The sequence below is a fragment of the Danio aesculapii genome, chromosome 5, assembly GCF_903798145.1.
Source record: "Danio aesculapii chromosome 5, fDanAes4.1, whole genome shotgun sequence".
Classification (NCBI taxonomy): Eukaryota; Metazoa; Chordata; class Actinopteri; order Cypriniformes; family Danionidae; genus Danio; species Danio aesculapii.
Genome location: NC_079439.1, coordinates 21,312,562 through 21,326,823, shown reverse-complemented (window position 1 = coordinate 21,326,823; position 14,262 = coordinate 21,312,562). Strand labels below are relative to the sequence as shown.

General features: G+C 35.6%; 1 protein-coding gene across 1 annotated transcript in view; it reads right to left on the bottom strand.

Annotated features, from left to right (window-relative positions):
- Positions 1-14,262, bottom strand: part of ssh1a (slingshot protein phosphatase 1a) — a 111,267-nt gene that overhangs the window by 26,109 nt on the left and 70,896 nt on the right. Inside the window, exon 3 of the mRNA XM_056457539.1 lies at positions 2,588-2,688. Coding sequence (XP_056313514.1) covers positions 2,588-2,688 — 101 coding nt within the window. The remainder of the gene's footprint in view (positions 1-2,587; positions 2,689-14,262) is intronic.

Sequence of the window (14,262 nt, the reverse complement as noted above, 5' to 3'; positions counted from 1 at the left end):
CAGACTAAAAGGACAAACCAGAGAACTTGATCATCTGATATTTTATAAAAAATAAAGTCTATCAAGATGATTTGGGTCAAATTTTGATAAAGATCTGGTTTAGAAGAACGATTAATTGATTAGTCAACTCATACAGCACTCTTTTAACCTTTAAAAAATGTATATTAACTTTAAACTTGACATATATATGTAATTTTTGGATGGAAACCTAACTTGAACTTGAAAACATAGCTGTAGATGGCACCATGATATTATCCATTTAGCAAAACAGATGCTCCATAATATCAAAACTCAAGTAAGAAAAACCTGCTGTGATATGACGAGCTGTCTGAAATCATGAGGCGAGTCTGCTCTTAAAGCCTGAAGGCTTGTTGTGTCTGCATGGTGTTTAGTTTCTCTCACAAACTGAAATCGCCCCACAGCAAGTGTACACCCTTCTGTTGAACAGTAAACACGTCCCTTAAACTGGCATGTTTAATAAATTCGGAGTGTCACATGTGTTAAAAGACACTGGATGGTTGACGGCTGGGACATCTGTTGTTGCGCAGTTGAGATTGCATTGTTAATGTGAAGAGACATTCCTTGGCTGATTGATTAAATGTGTCAGATCAGTTGCACAAATGCTGGTGTTTATTGCAGTGGCTTTGACTTTTTTAAACATCTACAGACATCAAAACGGATTTGTGAATCCTGTCCTCACAACTAAAATCCAAAAACAATTGCTGTTGTTCTGTAATAATTGTTTTATTGTTTACATTGACCAATAATGAATATATATTAAATACATGTAAAAGCATGTCTATAAAAGTGGCTGTTCAAAAAAATGTGATTATTAACTTTATAATAATAATAATAATAATAATAATAATAATAATAATAATAATAATCATCATCATCATCATCATCATCATCATAATTATTATTATTAACTATTCATATTCTATTAATAAAAATAATAATATAAAATATTTTACTTATAAATAATTATATAAATAATAACTGCAGTAATAATATACAATCAACGTTTAAAATAATATATACAAATTGTATTCTACATTTAAATTTCAATATTTTATATTATAAACATATTTGCATCATAAACCTCTTAAAGGCATCAGGAAGCACATAAAACAGATAAATGTGCCATTCTGTGCGTCCTGCCCTTAAGAAGTGATGTTCTCACAGTCCCAACGTGCTGAGCTGAACTGTTAATCTGGCTAATCCACACACTAACACACTCACACACACACCAACACACACACACACACCCGTCTGGAACATGCTTATCCAGCAGCGAGTCTGTCCATCAGCCCGACAGCATCTGCTGCCCAATTCCTGAGGTACTGTCTCAGGGCAGAAGCAGACGGCAGTAAACACAGTCAACCACACCAAATTACTACAGTAACCACCATTTCCTCCAAACACGTACAGTTAACCAGAACTCCAGACTGAGAGTAAATTCACTTTTTTCTCTGCCAGTGCTACTTTACTATAAGAGGTTGCACAGGTGCCACTACCAATTTTTGCTGATGAGCAAAACTTATACGCAATGACAATTTGTTACATTTGGATACATAGCTGAACTCAAATAGAGCCGTATCATCAAGATTCAGATGACAAGTCAGAGTGATGTGAGTTTTTAGTCAATGTTTTTCTCTGGATTAGTTGTTACATGCGCATTAAAGCCTAGTTCACACTACAGGATTTTAAGCCTCGCCGACAGATCGGGCTGTGATCGGGAAGAAATCTGCGGGTGCTCGGCGCTCGCCAGTCTTTATGTGTGAACTACTGAACAACGCATCAAAGAGGCTCACTGAAGAGTCGCCGACACCTTGCAGATGAAAATATAATATCTAGCATGCTGAATATTCCAGAGCAGTCGGCCGACTCGACTCAACGTGCCGTCAGATTATAGATCGTGAAATTTAACGGTTTTTATTTTAGCGTTTCAAGCTAAACAGAATTGGGACACCACTAGCCCTTAACGTAATTGCACAAAACGAGGGGTATGGTTGAGGTGAAGGGTTCAGTTGTTGAATTGGGATTGGGCCTTAGTGTGGCTGACAAAAAGAATTGAAAATAGTAGTGTGGACATGGAGCTTTTTTAGACTAAATTTATCCTGTAATTTATCCTGATTAGTGTAGATGTAGCCATAAGACTAAAGTGCACTGCGACTACATACATTTTCCTTAATAGATTTAACTGCTACTCTCAACTTAAGCTACTGTCAAATGTGCTTTTCTAAGAGAAAAACGTATAATATTAATATAATATAAATGTGTGTGTGTGTGTGTACTTGTTTATGTGGCTTACGGAGACAAATTTGTATAATGACATAGGTTTGACCTAATTGTACTCTATTATGGTGGTTTACAGGGACATGGCTTGTGTCCTCATAATTAAAAATGTTTAAAATTCATACTTCATTGTAAATTTGACCCAGGTAAGGGTGGGGTTTAGGGGTAGGCCATATAATAAGTGGTTTTTACAGTATAATAACCGTATGCCAGAAGAGAGTCCTCGTAAACCATATATACAAGTGTGTGTGTTGTGAAGAGATGTTGTGATGTGCATGAACAGACTCACCTGCATGTTTGTGGTGAGGATGAGCTCTCTGAGCCTGTGGACAACTGCCCTGCTGCAGAAACAGAGCGGCTCCCTTCACCATGAAGAAACTCTCACTCAGACTGCAAGACAGAGAGCAGAAAGAATGCAGGGCGTTCAGACATACTACATTTAACCTAAAGCTAAACAATGTTGGAAAAACTGACACTGCAATATTTAGTTTTTCCTGTGATATACAGTTGAAGTCAGGATTATTAGCCCCCCTGTTTATTTTTTCCCCCAATTTCTGTTTAACAGAGAGAAGATTTTTTCAACACATTTCTTCAACACTTTTACACAATAGTTTTAATAACTCATCTCTAATAACTGATTTATTTTATCTTTGCCATGATGACAGTAAATAATATTTGACTAGATATTTGTCAAGACACTTCTATACAGCTTAAACTGACATTTAAAGGCTTAACTAGATTAATTAGGTTAACTAGGTTAATTAGGTTAACTAGGCAGGTTAGGGTAATTAGGCAAGTTATTGTATAACGATGGTTTGTTTTGTAGACTATCGAGAAAAAAAAAAAAACGCTTAACGGGGCTAATAATTTTAACCTTAAAAATTAAAAACTGCTTCTATTGTTGCCAAAATAAAACAACTAAGACTTTCTCCAGAAGAGAAAATATTATCAGACATACTGTGAAAATTTCCTTGCTCTGGTAAACATCATTTGATATCAATTGCAAGCATAAATAAAGTAAAGCAAAGACACAAACGAAATAGACAATGTTTTATGGTTTCGGGAGAGTCTGATGGTATTCAAGTACAAAACTTGAATTATCAAATGCTCTAATATTTGATTTGTTAAACATTATAGTCTTAATCGTAAACAAATTACTATTAATCTTTGTGAACACTACAAATGTTACAATTCCCTATAGACAAGTAGTTTAAAATCACTTAAAACAAAACAAGCTAATTAAAAACGTTCACTCTATTAAGGTTCACAATGACTCCATAATGTTCTGAATTGTAGCTCCTTGCCAACACCACTCAAATATCTTAAGGGATGAACAAACTGCAACTCAAATGACATTGCAGATAACGCGTTTAGACTATTATAATTTTGCACATTGAGATGTCAATGCTGAAATGATATACTGTGCAGCCTGATTTTAACACAAATACATTCACATGAAATATCATCACGTGTGATATCGAAAAGGACTGAATCAGGAACAAATGATATTATATTACAATATTACTTTTTTCTTTTCTTACATTGAGTTTTTTGGTATTCCATATCACTCAAGGCTTGAGTAATGACTTCTGAAAAGTCAGCTTTGTCATTTCAGAAATAAATAAATAGATTAAAAATAATATTTCACAATATTACCGGATCTTCAATTGACTTTCAAATCACCAAAATTTTGATCTGACCACTTTTTTTTCCTGCATAGCAGTACATAAACCTGCTTTCTACTTTCTTTTTTCTGTTAAACATAAGTTATTTTGAAAAATGGGGCATCACGGTGGCGCAGTGGGTAGCCCGATCGCCTCACAGCAAGAAGGTCGCTGGTTCAAGCCTCGACTGGGCCAGGTGGCATTTCTGTGTGGAATTTGCATGTTCTCCCTGTGATCATGTGGGTTTCCTCCAGGTGCTCCGCTTTCCCGGTAAACGGTAACCATTGACTTCCATAGTAATGTGGTTCCTAAAATGGAAGTCAATTGTTACCGGATTCTAACATTTTTCAAAATGTTTTCTTTTGTGTTCAACAGTAAAATCAAACTCATAAAAGCATGAAACCACTCAAGGGTGAGTCGGTTTTCATTTTTGGGGTGAACAAGCATTTTTGATAAATATATGACTATAAATGTATGACTATGCTCATTCTCTCCATATGAAAACAAAACCCTCTGTGAATGAACTAGTGTATGACTGCACATCTTCAATCTTCTGCGGCTAAATTTTGCATGTTATACAACCCGTCTCACCAGCACTTATGACAGGTGCTTCAGGTCTGTGATTTCAGGTGCTTCAGTAATTAACCTTGCATGCACTTAAATACACATAGAAATGTGAAGCTCCTGAGGCTCACTTTTATTCTGATATACTATGGCACCAGTAATGAGCTGGAAAATGCAGGGCTTGGAAAAGACAAGACTACAGTTAGTAATGTGTGCAGAGAAGCTAGTGAGCTGCTATAACCTGCTGTCATAACAGGGTAGAGCTGGTTGTTGTTAATTTGACTGAACATAGTGGCAAACTACATGACTTTTGCTTTTAGATTTGATCTTTAGATGTACAACACAAACAGAACAGAAAGAGTTAAAGAGCGACAAACATATATACCAATCAATTTCGAATTCGTTTTGTTGGGAGTAAAGCTGGAATGATGACGTCTGAAAATTCAGCATTGTCACTTCAGAAATAAATATTTCAATAAATGAAAATGCAAAAAATTTTACAATTTCTTAAAAATATTATTATATTATTCTACAGTTATTTTATATAATATTACAATATTATATTATTATATCATGCAGTTTTTCAGTGTGTTTGTAATGAATTCTTTAAACCAATCAATGCAGTATTTTTGAGTATAAGACTACTCGAGTGTAGTTCCCCAAAGTAGTTGGAATCTTTATATAAGTGCTTACAACTTTTCAATAATTTCAAAATTAATATAAGCTCTATATAAATTATCATGAAACCATTAACAAACCTCATAAACAATACCGGGGCTTTCAACCAGGGATGTTAACTTAAACAGTTAACTGAATATATAATAAATGAAATGTATTTAGACTACCTACTCTTTTAAATATTTTTAATACAGTAAATAAAAATACAGTGTAAATGTAATAGAAAAATGTATTTTAATAAATCTTTTATTTAAATAAATATTATTTATTTCAGAAAAAAAATCCGAAGTTTTAGCAGCCTTAATTCCATTCATCAGCACATGATCCATCAGAAATCCTTCTAATATCTAATTTCTGTCATAAAATGGCATTGGCATGTAAAAGTCTGACAGACAAGTACAAAACAAAGCACCAAGCACACATGCCTGTCAAATGCATGTCAATGACTTGTCAAACAACAAACTGTTGCTCTGTTCATGCAGCACACATCAACTAAACACTCTTCAAATCACTCTCACTGTCCTGAACATTTGGAGCATTCACATCATTTGCAGTATGAGGTTATCACTCTCTATATAAGTGAACAGTTTGTCCACAAAACCATATTGAACTGACAGCTGTGTTCTGCTTTTGTGTGAATAAAGCATAATTACACTGCAACATCTCTTCAGATATCATTACTGGCCATTGAAAATAAGATATCAGGGGAGCACAAGCAAACACAAAGACTGAATGCTAAATAGGCAATAGCGGCAGAAGCTACACTGTGATAGAGCATAATTATTCTGGGCTTCCTACGATTCAGCATACTGTTAAACAAGAATGTAAAATGTAGGGTGAGACTTCATTTTGTCCACTGGGAAGAAAACAAGTTGTTGAAGATGAAGGGGAATTCATTCTAATACAAAATCAAGTGTTTCAGCATGTTGCTATCATGTCTTTCAACATTTCTTTCTAAACATTTCTTTCTCAGCATTTGCTAACACTAGTTCGATTTTTCCTAACATGTTGTACATGTTTGTAGCATGGTTTAGCTTAAAGTATGAATTAACATGTTGCTAACGTGTCTAACATGCAAACGTGTCCTTAACACGAATTTGCATGTTTATTAATGTTTCTATCACGTTTCTATGTTGCTATCATGTTTATGTCTTGTTTTAATATTAACATTTCCTTCTCAACATTTGCTAACATTGCTAATATGAGATAGATTGTACATGTGGCTAGCATGGTTTAGCTTAAAGTTTGAATTAACATGTTGCTAACGTGTCTCACATGCAAACGTGTCCTTAACATGAATTTGCATATTTATTAATGTTTATACGTTACTGTTTCTATGATGTTTTAACATTAATCTTTCTTTCTCAACATTTGCTAACATTCTAATTTGAGTTAGATTTTTGCTAACATGTACATGTTGTTAACATGGTTTAGCTTTAAGTATAAATTAACATGTTGAGTGAATTTGAGTGAATGAATTTGCATGTTTATTAATAAGTTTCTATCATGTTTATACATTGCTATCGTGTTTCTACGTCATTTTAACATTAACATTTCTTTCTTAACATTTGTACATGTTGCTAGCATGGGCGACGCAGTGGCGCAGTAGGTAGTGCTGTTGCCTCACTGCAAGAAGGTCGCTGGTTCGTGGCTCGGCTGGGTCAGTTGGCATCTCTGTGTGGAGTTTGCATGTTCTCCCTGCGTTCGCATGGGTTTCCCCCACAGTCCAAAGACATGCGGTACAGGTGAATTGGGTAGTAATTAACGGACTAAATTGTCCGTAGTGTATGAGTGTGAATGCGTGTGTGTATGAATGTTTCCCAGAGATGAGTTACAGCTGAAAGGGCATCCGCTGCGTAAAACATATGCTGGATAAGTTGGCGGTTCATTCCGCTGTGGCGACCCCGGATTAATAAAGGGACTAAGCCAAAAAGAATGAATTGCTAGCATGGTTTAGATTAAAGCATGAATTAATTCTTGCTAATGTGTCTAACATGCAAACGTGTCCTTAAAATGAATTTGCATGTTTATTAACATGTTTCTATATCGTTTTAACATTAACATTTCTTTCTCAACATTTGCTAACATTGCTAATATTAGTTAGATTATACATGTTGCTAGCATGGTTTAGCTTAAAGTATGAATTAACATGTTGCTAATGTCTAACAAGCAAACGTGTCGTAAACATAAATTTGCGTGTTTATTAATATGTTTCTAGGTTGCTATCATGTTTCTATGTTGTTTTAACATTAATATTTCATTCTCAACATTTGCTAACATGAGTTAGATTTTTGCTAACATGTTTCACATGTCGCTAGCATGGTTTAACTTAAAAAAATATGAATTAACATGTTGCTAATGTGTATACCAAACGTGTTGTAAACATGACTTTGCATGTTGTTAATGTTTCTACACGTTTAACATAAAATTTAACACTATTAGATCGCTGCTAACACATGTAACAAACATACTGACTGTTTTTAGAATGTTTTTATGCAACATAAATGAACATTGTCCTAGTTGCTAGCATAGTTAAAACATTGTTAGCATTAATTAACATTTTAACTAACATTTCAACACATAACTAACATATTAGCTGTTGCTAGCATGTTTTTAGGACTTTTAATACATTGTAAGCATGAATTAGAATTTCCCCTACAAGGTTTTAAAGTTTTATATGTATTATAACAGAATGCTATTCTTTTTCATGTTCTAAACATGTTTTATCAAGCTGTTAGCATAACTGTAAATGTTTTTAACATGTTCTAGGCTAGTTGCTACCTAGATAGACAGACAATCAATTGTTCAGAGACTTGATCTTTCAGTTAATAAACACTGAAAGTCTGATGAGCTAGCAAAGATTTAGCATAACAGTTATGAGCATTCTGAAGGTCTCTCTCATTAATGTTCCTTTCTCAACACTTGCTAATAGTGCTAACATGTTGTACATCTTGCTATCACAGTTTAACTTAAAGTATGAAATAACATGCAAACATGTGCCATTAACAAGAATTTGCATGTTATTAATGTTTCTACACACAATCAAAATGAAATGTTAACACTAGCAGATTGCTGCAAAAAAATCAACATGTATTTAGAATGTTTCATGATACTGTAACATAAATTAACAGTTTGCTAGTTGCTAGCATGGTTAACACATTGTTAGTATAAATTAACATTTAAACTAACATTTCAACATGTAACTAACATGTTGCTAGCATGTTTTTAGGACTTTTTAATACATTGGTAGCACGAATTAGCATTTCCCTGACAATGTTTTAAAGTTTTTTATGTATTATTATACATCTTTTATCATGCTGTTAGTATGACTGTACATGTTTTAGTATGTTCTAGGCTAGTTGCTAACTAGATAGACAGGCAGACTCTTAATTGTCAATTGTCAAAAATTGAGACTTAATCTTCCAGTTAATAAACACTGAAAGTCTGATCAGATTGCAAAGATTTAGCATACCAGTAAAGAGCATTCTGAAGGTCTGGCCCTAATTTGGTGGTCATAGCTAAGGCCAGACAGACTATGTGGACATGTTTTGCTATTTCTGCACAGAGCTGTCTGTCTATCTAGCTAAATAACAGTGAAATATATAGTGGTTAAACTGGAAAGGACAATAATGGAAGCATAGATTCAGAATGGTCATGGGCTGGCTACTTAGGAGCACTAAAAGCCATCATGGTCTATGCAGGCCAGATATCTAGGGGTCACATTGTTTTGTCGGCCTGCTGTGGCGATGACCCTGTGCTGACTCATCCCTCTCATTTTCCTGACTGGACTTCCAGTGTCTCAGCATTCAGCAGAACAACCATCACATGATAAGCAAGAAGCAACAGAACTCGCATTGTGCCCCCGATCCTCTTTCTCCACCCTTCTTCTTTATTTCTCTCCTACTTCCTCCTCCTCCCTTTCTCTTATTCCCTTCTTAGTCTTTCTCACCCTCCCTCCAAAGGCCTCGAGGGTGTCAGCGGATCACAGAGGCTTTTGTTTCGGTCCTCCTCTCTTTTGTTTCTGCTCTCTCTGCTGCGTTCTCTCTCTGTCCGCCTCTCTGAGCGATTTATGTGAAGGCTGGAAGCAGCTCAGTGCCGCCAGGCTGATGAATTGAGTCATGACTGTCAGACAGACAGCAGAAAATGACGATACACATCAGCCTCGAGCAGAGCATGCTCATCTGCAAGGGTGTAATTATGATGCGAGTAAGAGTTTTGAGAAAAAAAAACGATCCAAAACGTCCTTGTCCATGTTTCACTAAGATGTTCAGAGTCGACTTTAGATGGATACGTGGTACCTGGTGTAGAACAGACAGACCTTGGTGGAAATATAAAATAAAAACTACAGCACAAGTTATTTTCCTCATGATTTAGGGGAACACGAAATTAAAAAAAAAAAAATCAGACATTGAGATGTTTTTTTTTTCTCAATACAATTTGACCAGATGACTTGAGTATCTCTTAGATTGAGATGATGGTGTGGTGGAGTGAATCATTCATGAAATATAATAAACAAATTACAAGCATAGATGAAAACAATAGAACAAAGATTAAAGTGAAACAAACAGTGCTTTATGATTTTCTGGGGATTCCAGCCGTATTCAGGGAAAGAAATTGAATAATCAAATGTAAAATAACACTGTAAAGTCTTCATTGTATAAATGATTCAATAAAATTATTCTTTATGAGATTTACAAACAGCTACAACTTCTCAGTCACAGGCCTTGCAGACCATAAACTTTCCATCTATTACAGTTAAACTCTGCAGTGACTCCACAAATCTCTCTAAACTGTGACTCCAGCTCAACTAGAATCCCATCTCAACATTGCACATCCTGTGATGTGACTATTAGAGATGCGCACATTGCGATATTGATGCTGATGTGCAGCACTATTATGAATATCTGAAAGTAGGGCTGGCCTTTTAATTGAAAAATAATCGAAATTGACATTCAGAACCTATAATCCAGCGGTTCCCAACAGGGAGGTCCCGGCCCACAAGGGGAACTCAGCAAGTTCTGTGGGGGGGGTTGGGGGGGGGTCGTGTCATGTTTAAAAGAAAATTAGGAAATTAAGGGAACAATCACATTGCCTTTGTTAATTTTATCCCCTGGCTGACCGAAAAAATTGACAAATTTGTAATTCGTCTTCCACAAAGAAGGTCTCACTGATTCGCTTTCAGCAGCGAATAGTAATGACCCAAGCATACCTGACCCAGGTGAGGAAGCTTCAAACATTTCAGGTCACAGTGCTAGCAATACTGGAAACATGAATAAACTATGGTTTTAATCTATTTTCTCCAAGCAAAGTCCCTGACCCAGCCACAGTGCATTATATGCACCAAAGCTTCATTCGCTTTATGTGCTTTAAGAAGGCTGAAAAACAGCATATATTCATTCGGTGTCATGTCTAAGTCCACTAGATGATTTCAGAGGTGCACCCAGCTCTCTAAGTTCATCAACTCCTCCAGAAACTGATGGAAGCTTTCAGCGGTGCTTCAGAATGAGCCCAGCCCAGCAAGCTTATGATTGGTTAACCCTGCGCGAATGTCCGCTGAAGTTAATATTTTCAAACTTCAGTAATTCATGCTTTAAGCAATTTAAACATACAAAACGCTCAATACGCGCAGATATTTATTTGCGCACATCGCGTCATTTGTGCCGCCTCATTCACACAAATCACACCACAGGATGTTTATGGACTTAAAGGGCACCTATGGTGAAAAATCTACTTTTCAAGCTGTTTGGACAGAAATGTGTGTAAGTAGAGAGTATAAACTGTCATATTGGGGTGAAATAAACACACCCAGTCCTTTTTTTTCCAAATTTAACAACATAAAAACGGTGGACCAATTGGAGCGGTTTTCAGATCGACCGTAACTTTACGTAGGAGTGCGGTCCCCCCGCCCACCAACATTGATTGACAGCTGCACGCATTAACATGTCCGGTAGTCACGTGCATTATCATATCATCAAGAGAGGACGAGCGCAAAGCAGCCGGGAATAAAAGGTCTGTTCAGTTCGCTAGGATCATTAATCATCATCAAATGTGATCAAGAGTGAGTTTCACAAGTTTAAAATGTTTTAAAACAGAGCACGTGTGTAATGAATTACAGCGATTCACTTCAGATGCACTTAATCAGCACAGCCGCGTGTCAGAACAATTATAAAGGAAGATGCTTCAATCACGGTTTGTGGATGTTAAATCAGGTTTATTTTGTACATTAATATAACAGATATCCATACAGCAGTGGATATTACCAGTATCATGTCACATATGCGTGCAAAACAAGTGCAAAGCTTAACGCGCTGTCTCTCTCTCTCTCTCTCTCTCTCTCTCTCTCTCTCTCTCTGTGTGTGTGTGTGTGTGTGTGTGTGTGTGTGTGTGTGTGTGTGTGTGTGTGTGTCTGCGTGTCTGAGCTATGTGCGTGTATGTCTGCGCTACGTTTGTGTGTGTGTGTGCGTATGTGTCTGCGCTATGTGTTTGTGTCCTCGCTGTGTGTGTGCGCGTGAACTTTGTAATGACATTGTGTGTGACTCATTGTTGCAAATCCACAAAAAAATGCATCAAATACTGATTGTTAAAGTTCTTACTGTAGTATTTCTCACACACGTTACGTGAGATCTGCATCCTGAGGCAGCCGAGGGCGGCGATTGCTGACAGGGACGTGGGAACGGTGGGCGGGGAGGACTAGCCTTAAAGGGCCAGTACAAAAAAACAGCAAAACCTTTTTTCCAGCTATAATATAGACACTTCAAACAGCTATAATAAATAATCTGATGGGTGTTTTGAGATGAAACTTTACAGACACATTCTGGGGACACAAAAGACTTATATTAAATATGAAAAAAGGGGTAACCTATGTGCCCTTTAACATGTAAATCACTTGCACTTGATGCTTCAGCAGCATTAGGACAATAAAAACTTATTTTACATCTTGTAAAAAGGGGCATAGTAGGTCCCCTTTAAGTTTGAAATCTCACATACTCATCTGTAAATGATAAAAAATATTATAGCAATTGAAATTTATAAACCAATAATGACATACCAAACTAATATAAAAATAAAGACACTGGTCAAAAATGTATACTAGTTGCAATTTCCATAGTGTTGCTTAGTTTGAAATTGCCAGAAAATGACCAATAATGTATAGAAAAATGCAAGTTCCACCCTAGTAGAAGAGGACCATTCATTCTTGCTTGCAAACAAACATATACACACGTGTACTTTCTCAACAACCGCTCCGCAAATTCATAAAGCAAAAATACCTTCTCTATCTGCATAGCAAAACCACACATCCAGGCCAAAACAATTCCACAAAACAAATTCATCTGAAGGTCACGATTGATTTGGTCCAGTATCATATATGTCTGAGAGTATTTGTAAAATGACCATCTGCAGGAACTAAATGGTATGTCCATTCTTATATAATGCACATACACACAATAACCCAAGGCAAATACAAAACTCAAAAACGGACGACCACATGCCTTTCATTCAGATAAGCAAACAACACTACAGTTCCTGTCATGTAAAATGAAACGCTCTTACATAAGTGCAAATGAAAGCAATGTTTTGACGTGGCTAGCAAGATTTTACAGGTCAATGCAAATCTATAGCATGTGGCAGAGCTAAAGAATGAAACTACACGTAATATCAAAACAATACTGATCTTCTGGCCTCAGATATAAATATGAAGTATGCGTGAACTCTGCCAGCTGCTGTAACTGGGTCACCAACCACCTGTAGTCCAGGTTAATGTTTTTATCTTTGGACTAGAGTTATTATCACTTTTAAAAATGTTACATTGTGCTCCAAATTCCTGAGAACGATTGTAAAAAACATTTATTTTGCTTTTTTTTTTTTCAAACAGAATACATTTTTATTAATAGACCCACGTGTCATCTGTCCCCTCAAATATATGACCCTGTCATTCCCTGTATTTTCTTATATTATTGAATATAGATATATATTAGGGCTGTACAATATTGGAAAAATCTCACATTGCAATATTTTGTTTTTCTGTGATACCTGTATATATTGCGATATACTTTGTTATACCTGGAAAAAATTTTTTGTTGCACTTTATTTTAAGGTTCAGTTCTCGCACTTAGCAAACCATTTCGACTTTTGCTTCAACAAACTTCTAATTTGCTCCTTATTAATAGTTATTAAGGCAGTTTAGGTATTGAGTAGGATTAGGGATGTATAATAAGATCATACAGAACACGTGCTTTATAAATACTAATTAGCAGCCAATATCTCAACATGCATGCTAATAAGCAACTAATTGACAGTGAGAATTGATCCCTAAAATGTTACCTAATGTATTGTTTTGGTTGGTTGGGATGATTCTGTAGGGCAGTGAATCATGCATAACATGTAATAAACAAACTACAAGCATAGATAAATACAACAAAGCAATGATAAAAATTAAATGAACAGTGTCTGCATTTTGGTTTTGTATGTGTGAATGTAAAAATTACACTGCAAAGTCAACTCAATATTGCATATCTTTGTGGTGTGACCATTGTGGATGCACACATTGCAATATCAATACTGAAACAATAGATTGTGCAGCCCTAATATACAGTATATTACCGCATAAATGTTTACATGTGCATAATATGTAAATGTTTAGATTATTTGTGTACATTTAAATTTTTTAAGTAATATTTTTTGTCTTTTAGAGGGTGTATTATATGAGAGAGCTACTATAGCTTTGTTTATCAAACAAGTGGCTCTAATTGACTGATTTATAATTTTTAACCTTAAATAAAAAAATTATTTATTTTAATAGTTACATTTCAGCTCCTATACTTTCAAAATTATTCTGCAGAAATCTACTGATTTTATTTATTTAATTTATAATTTTTTGCAAAATTCTGCAAAGAAATAGCTAAGCAAGCCCACAGATTCTGTCTGGCTCTAGTTATTAGTAATTATATCACTCTATTTTGAATAATTGATCCTGATTGGTCAATCACAACCTTCCAAGGTATGTTATTCTCAGATAACAACCAGTAAAACTAACAACGCAGCCTCATCTTGATCTTTG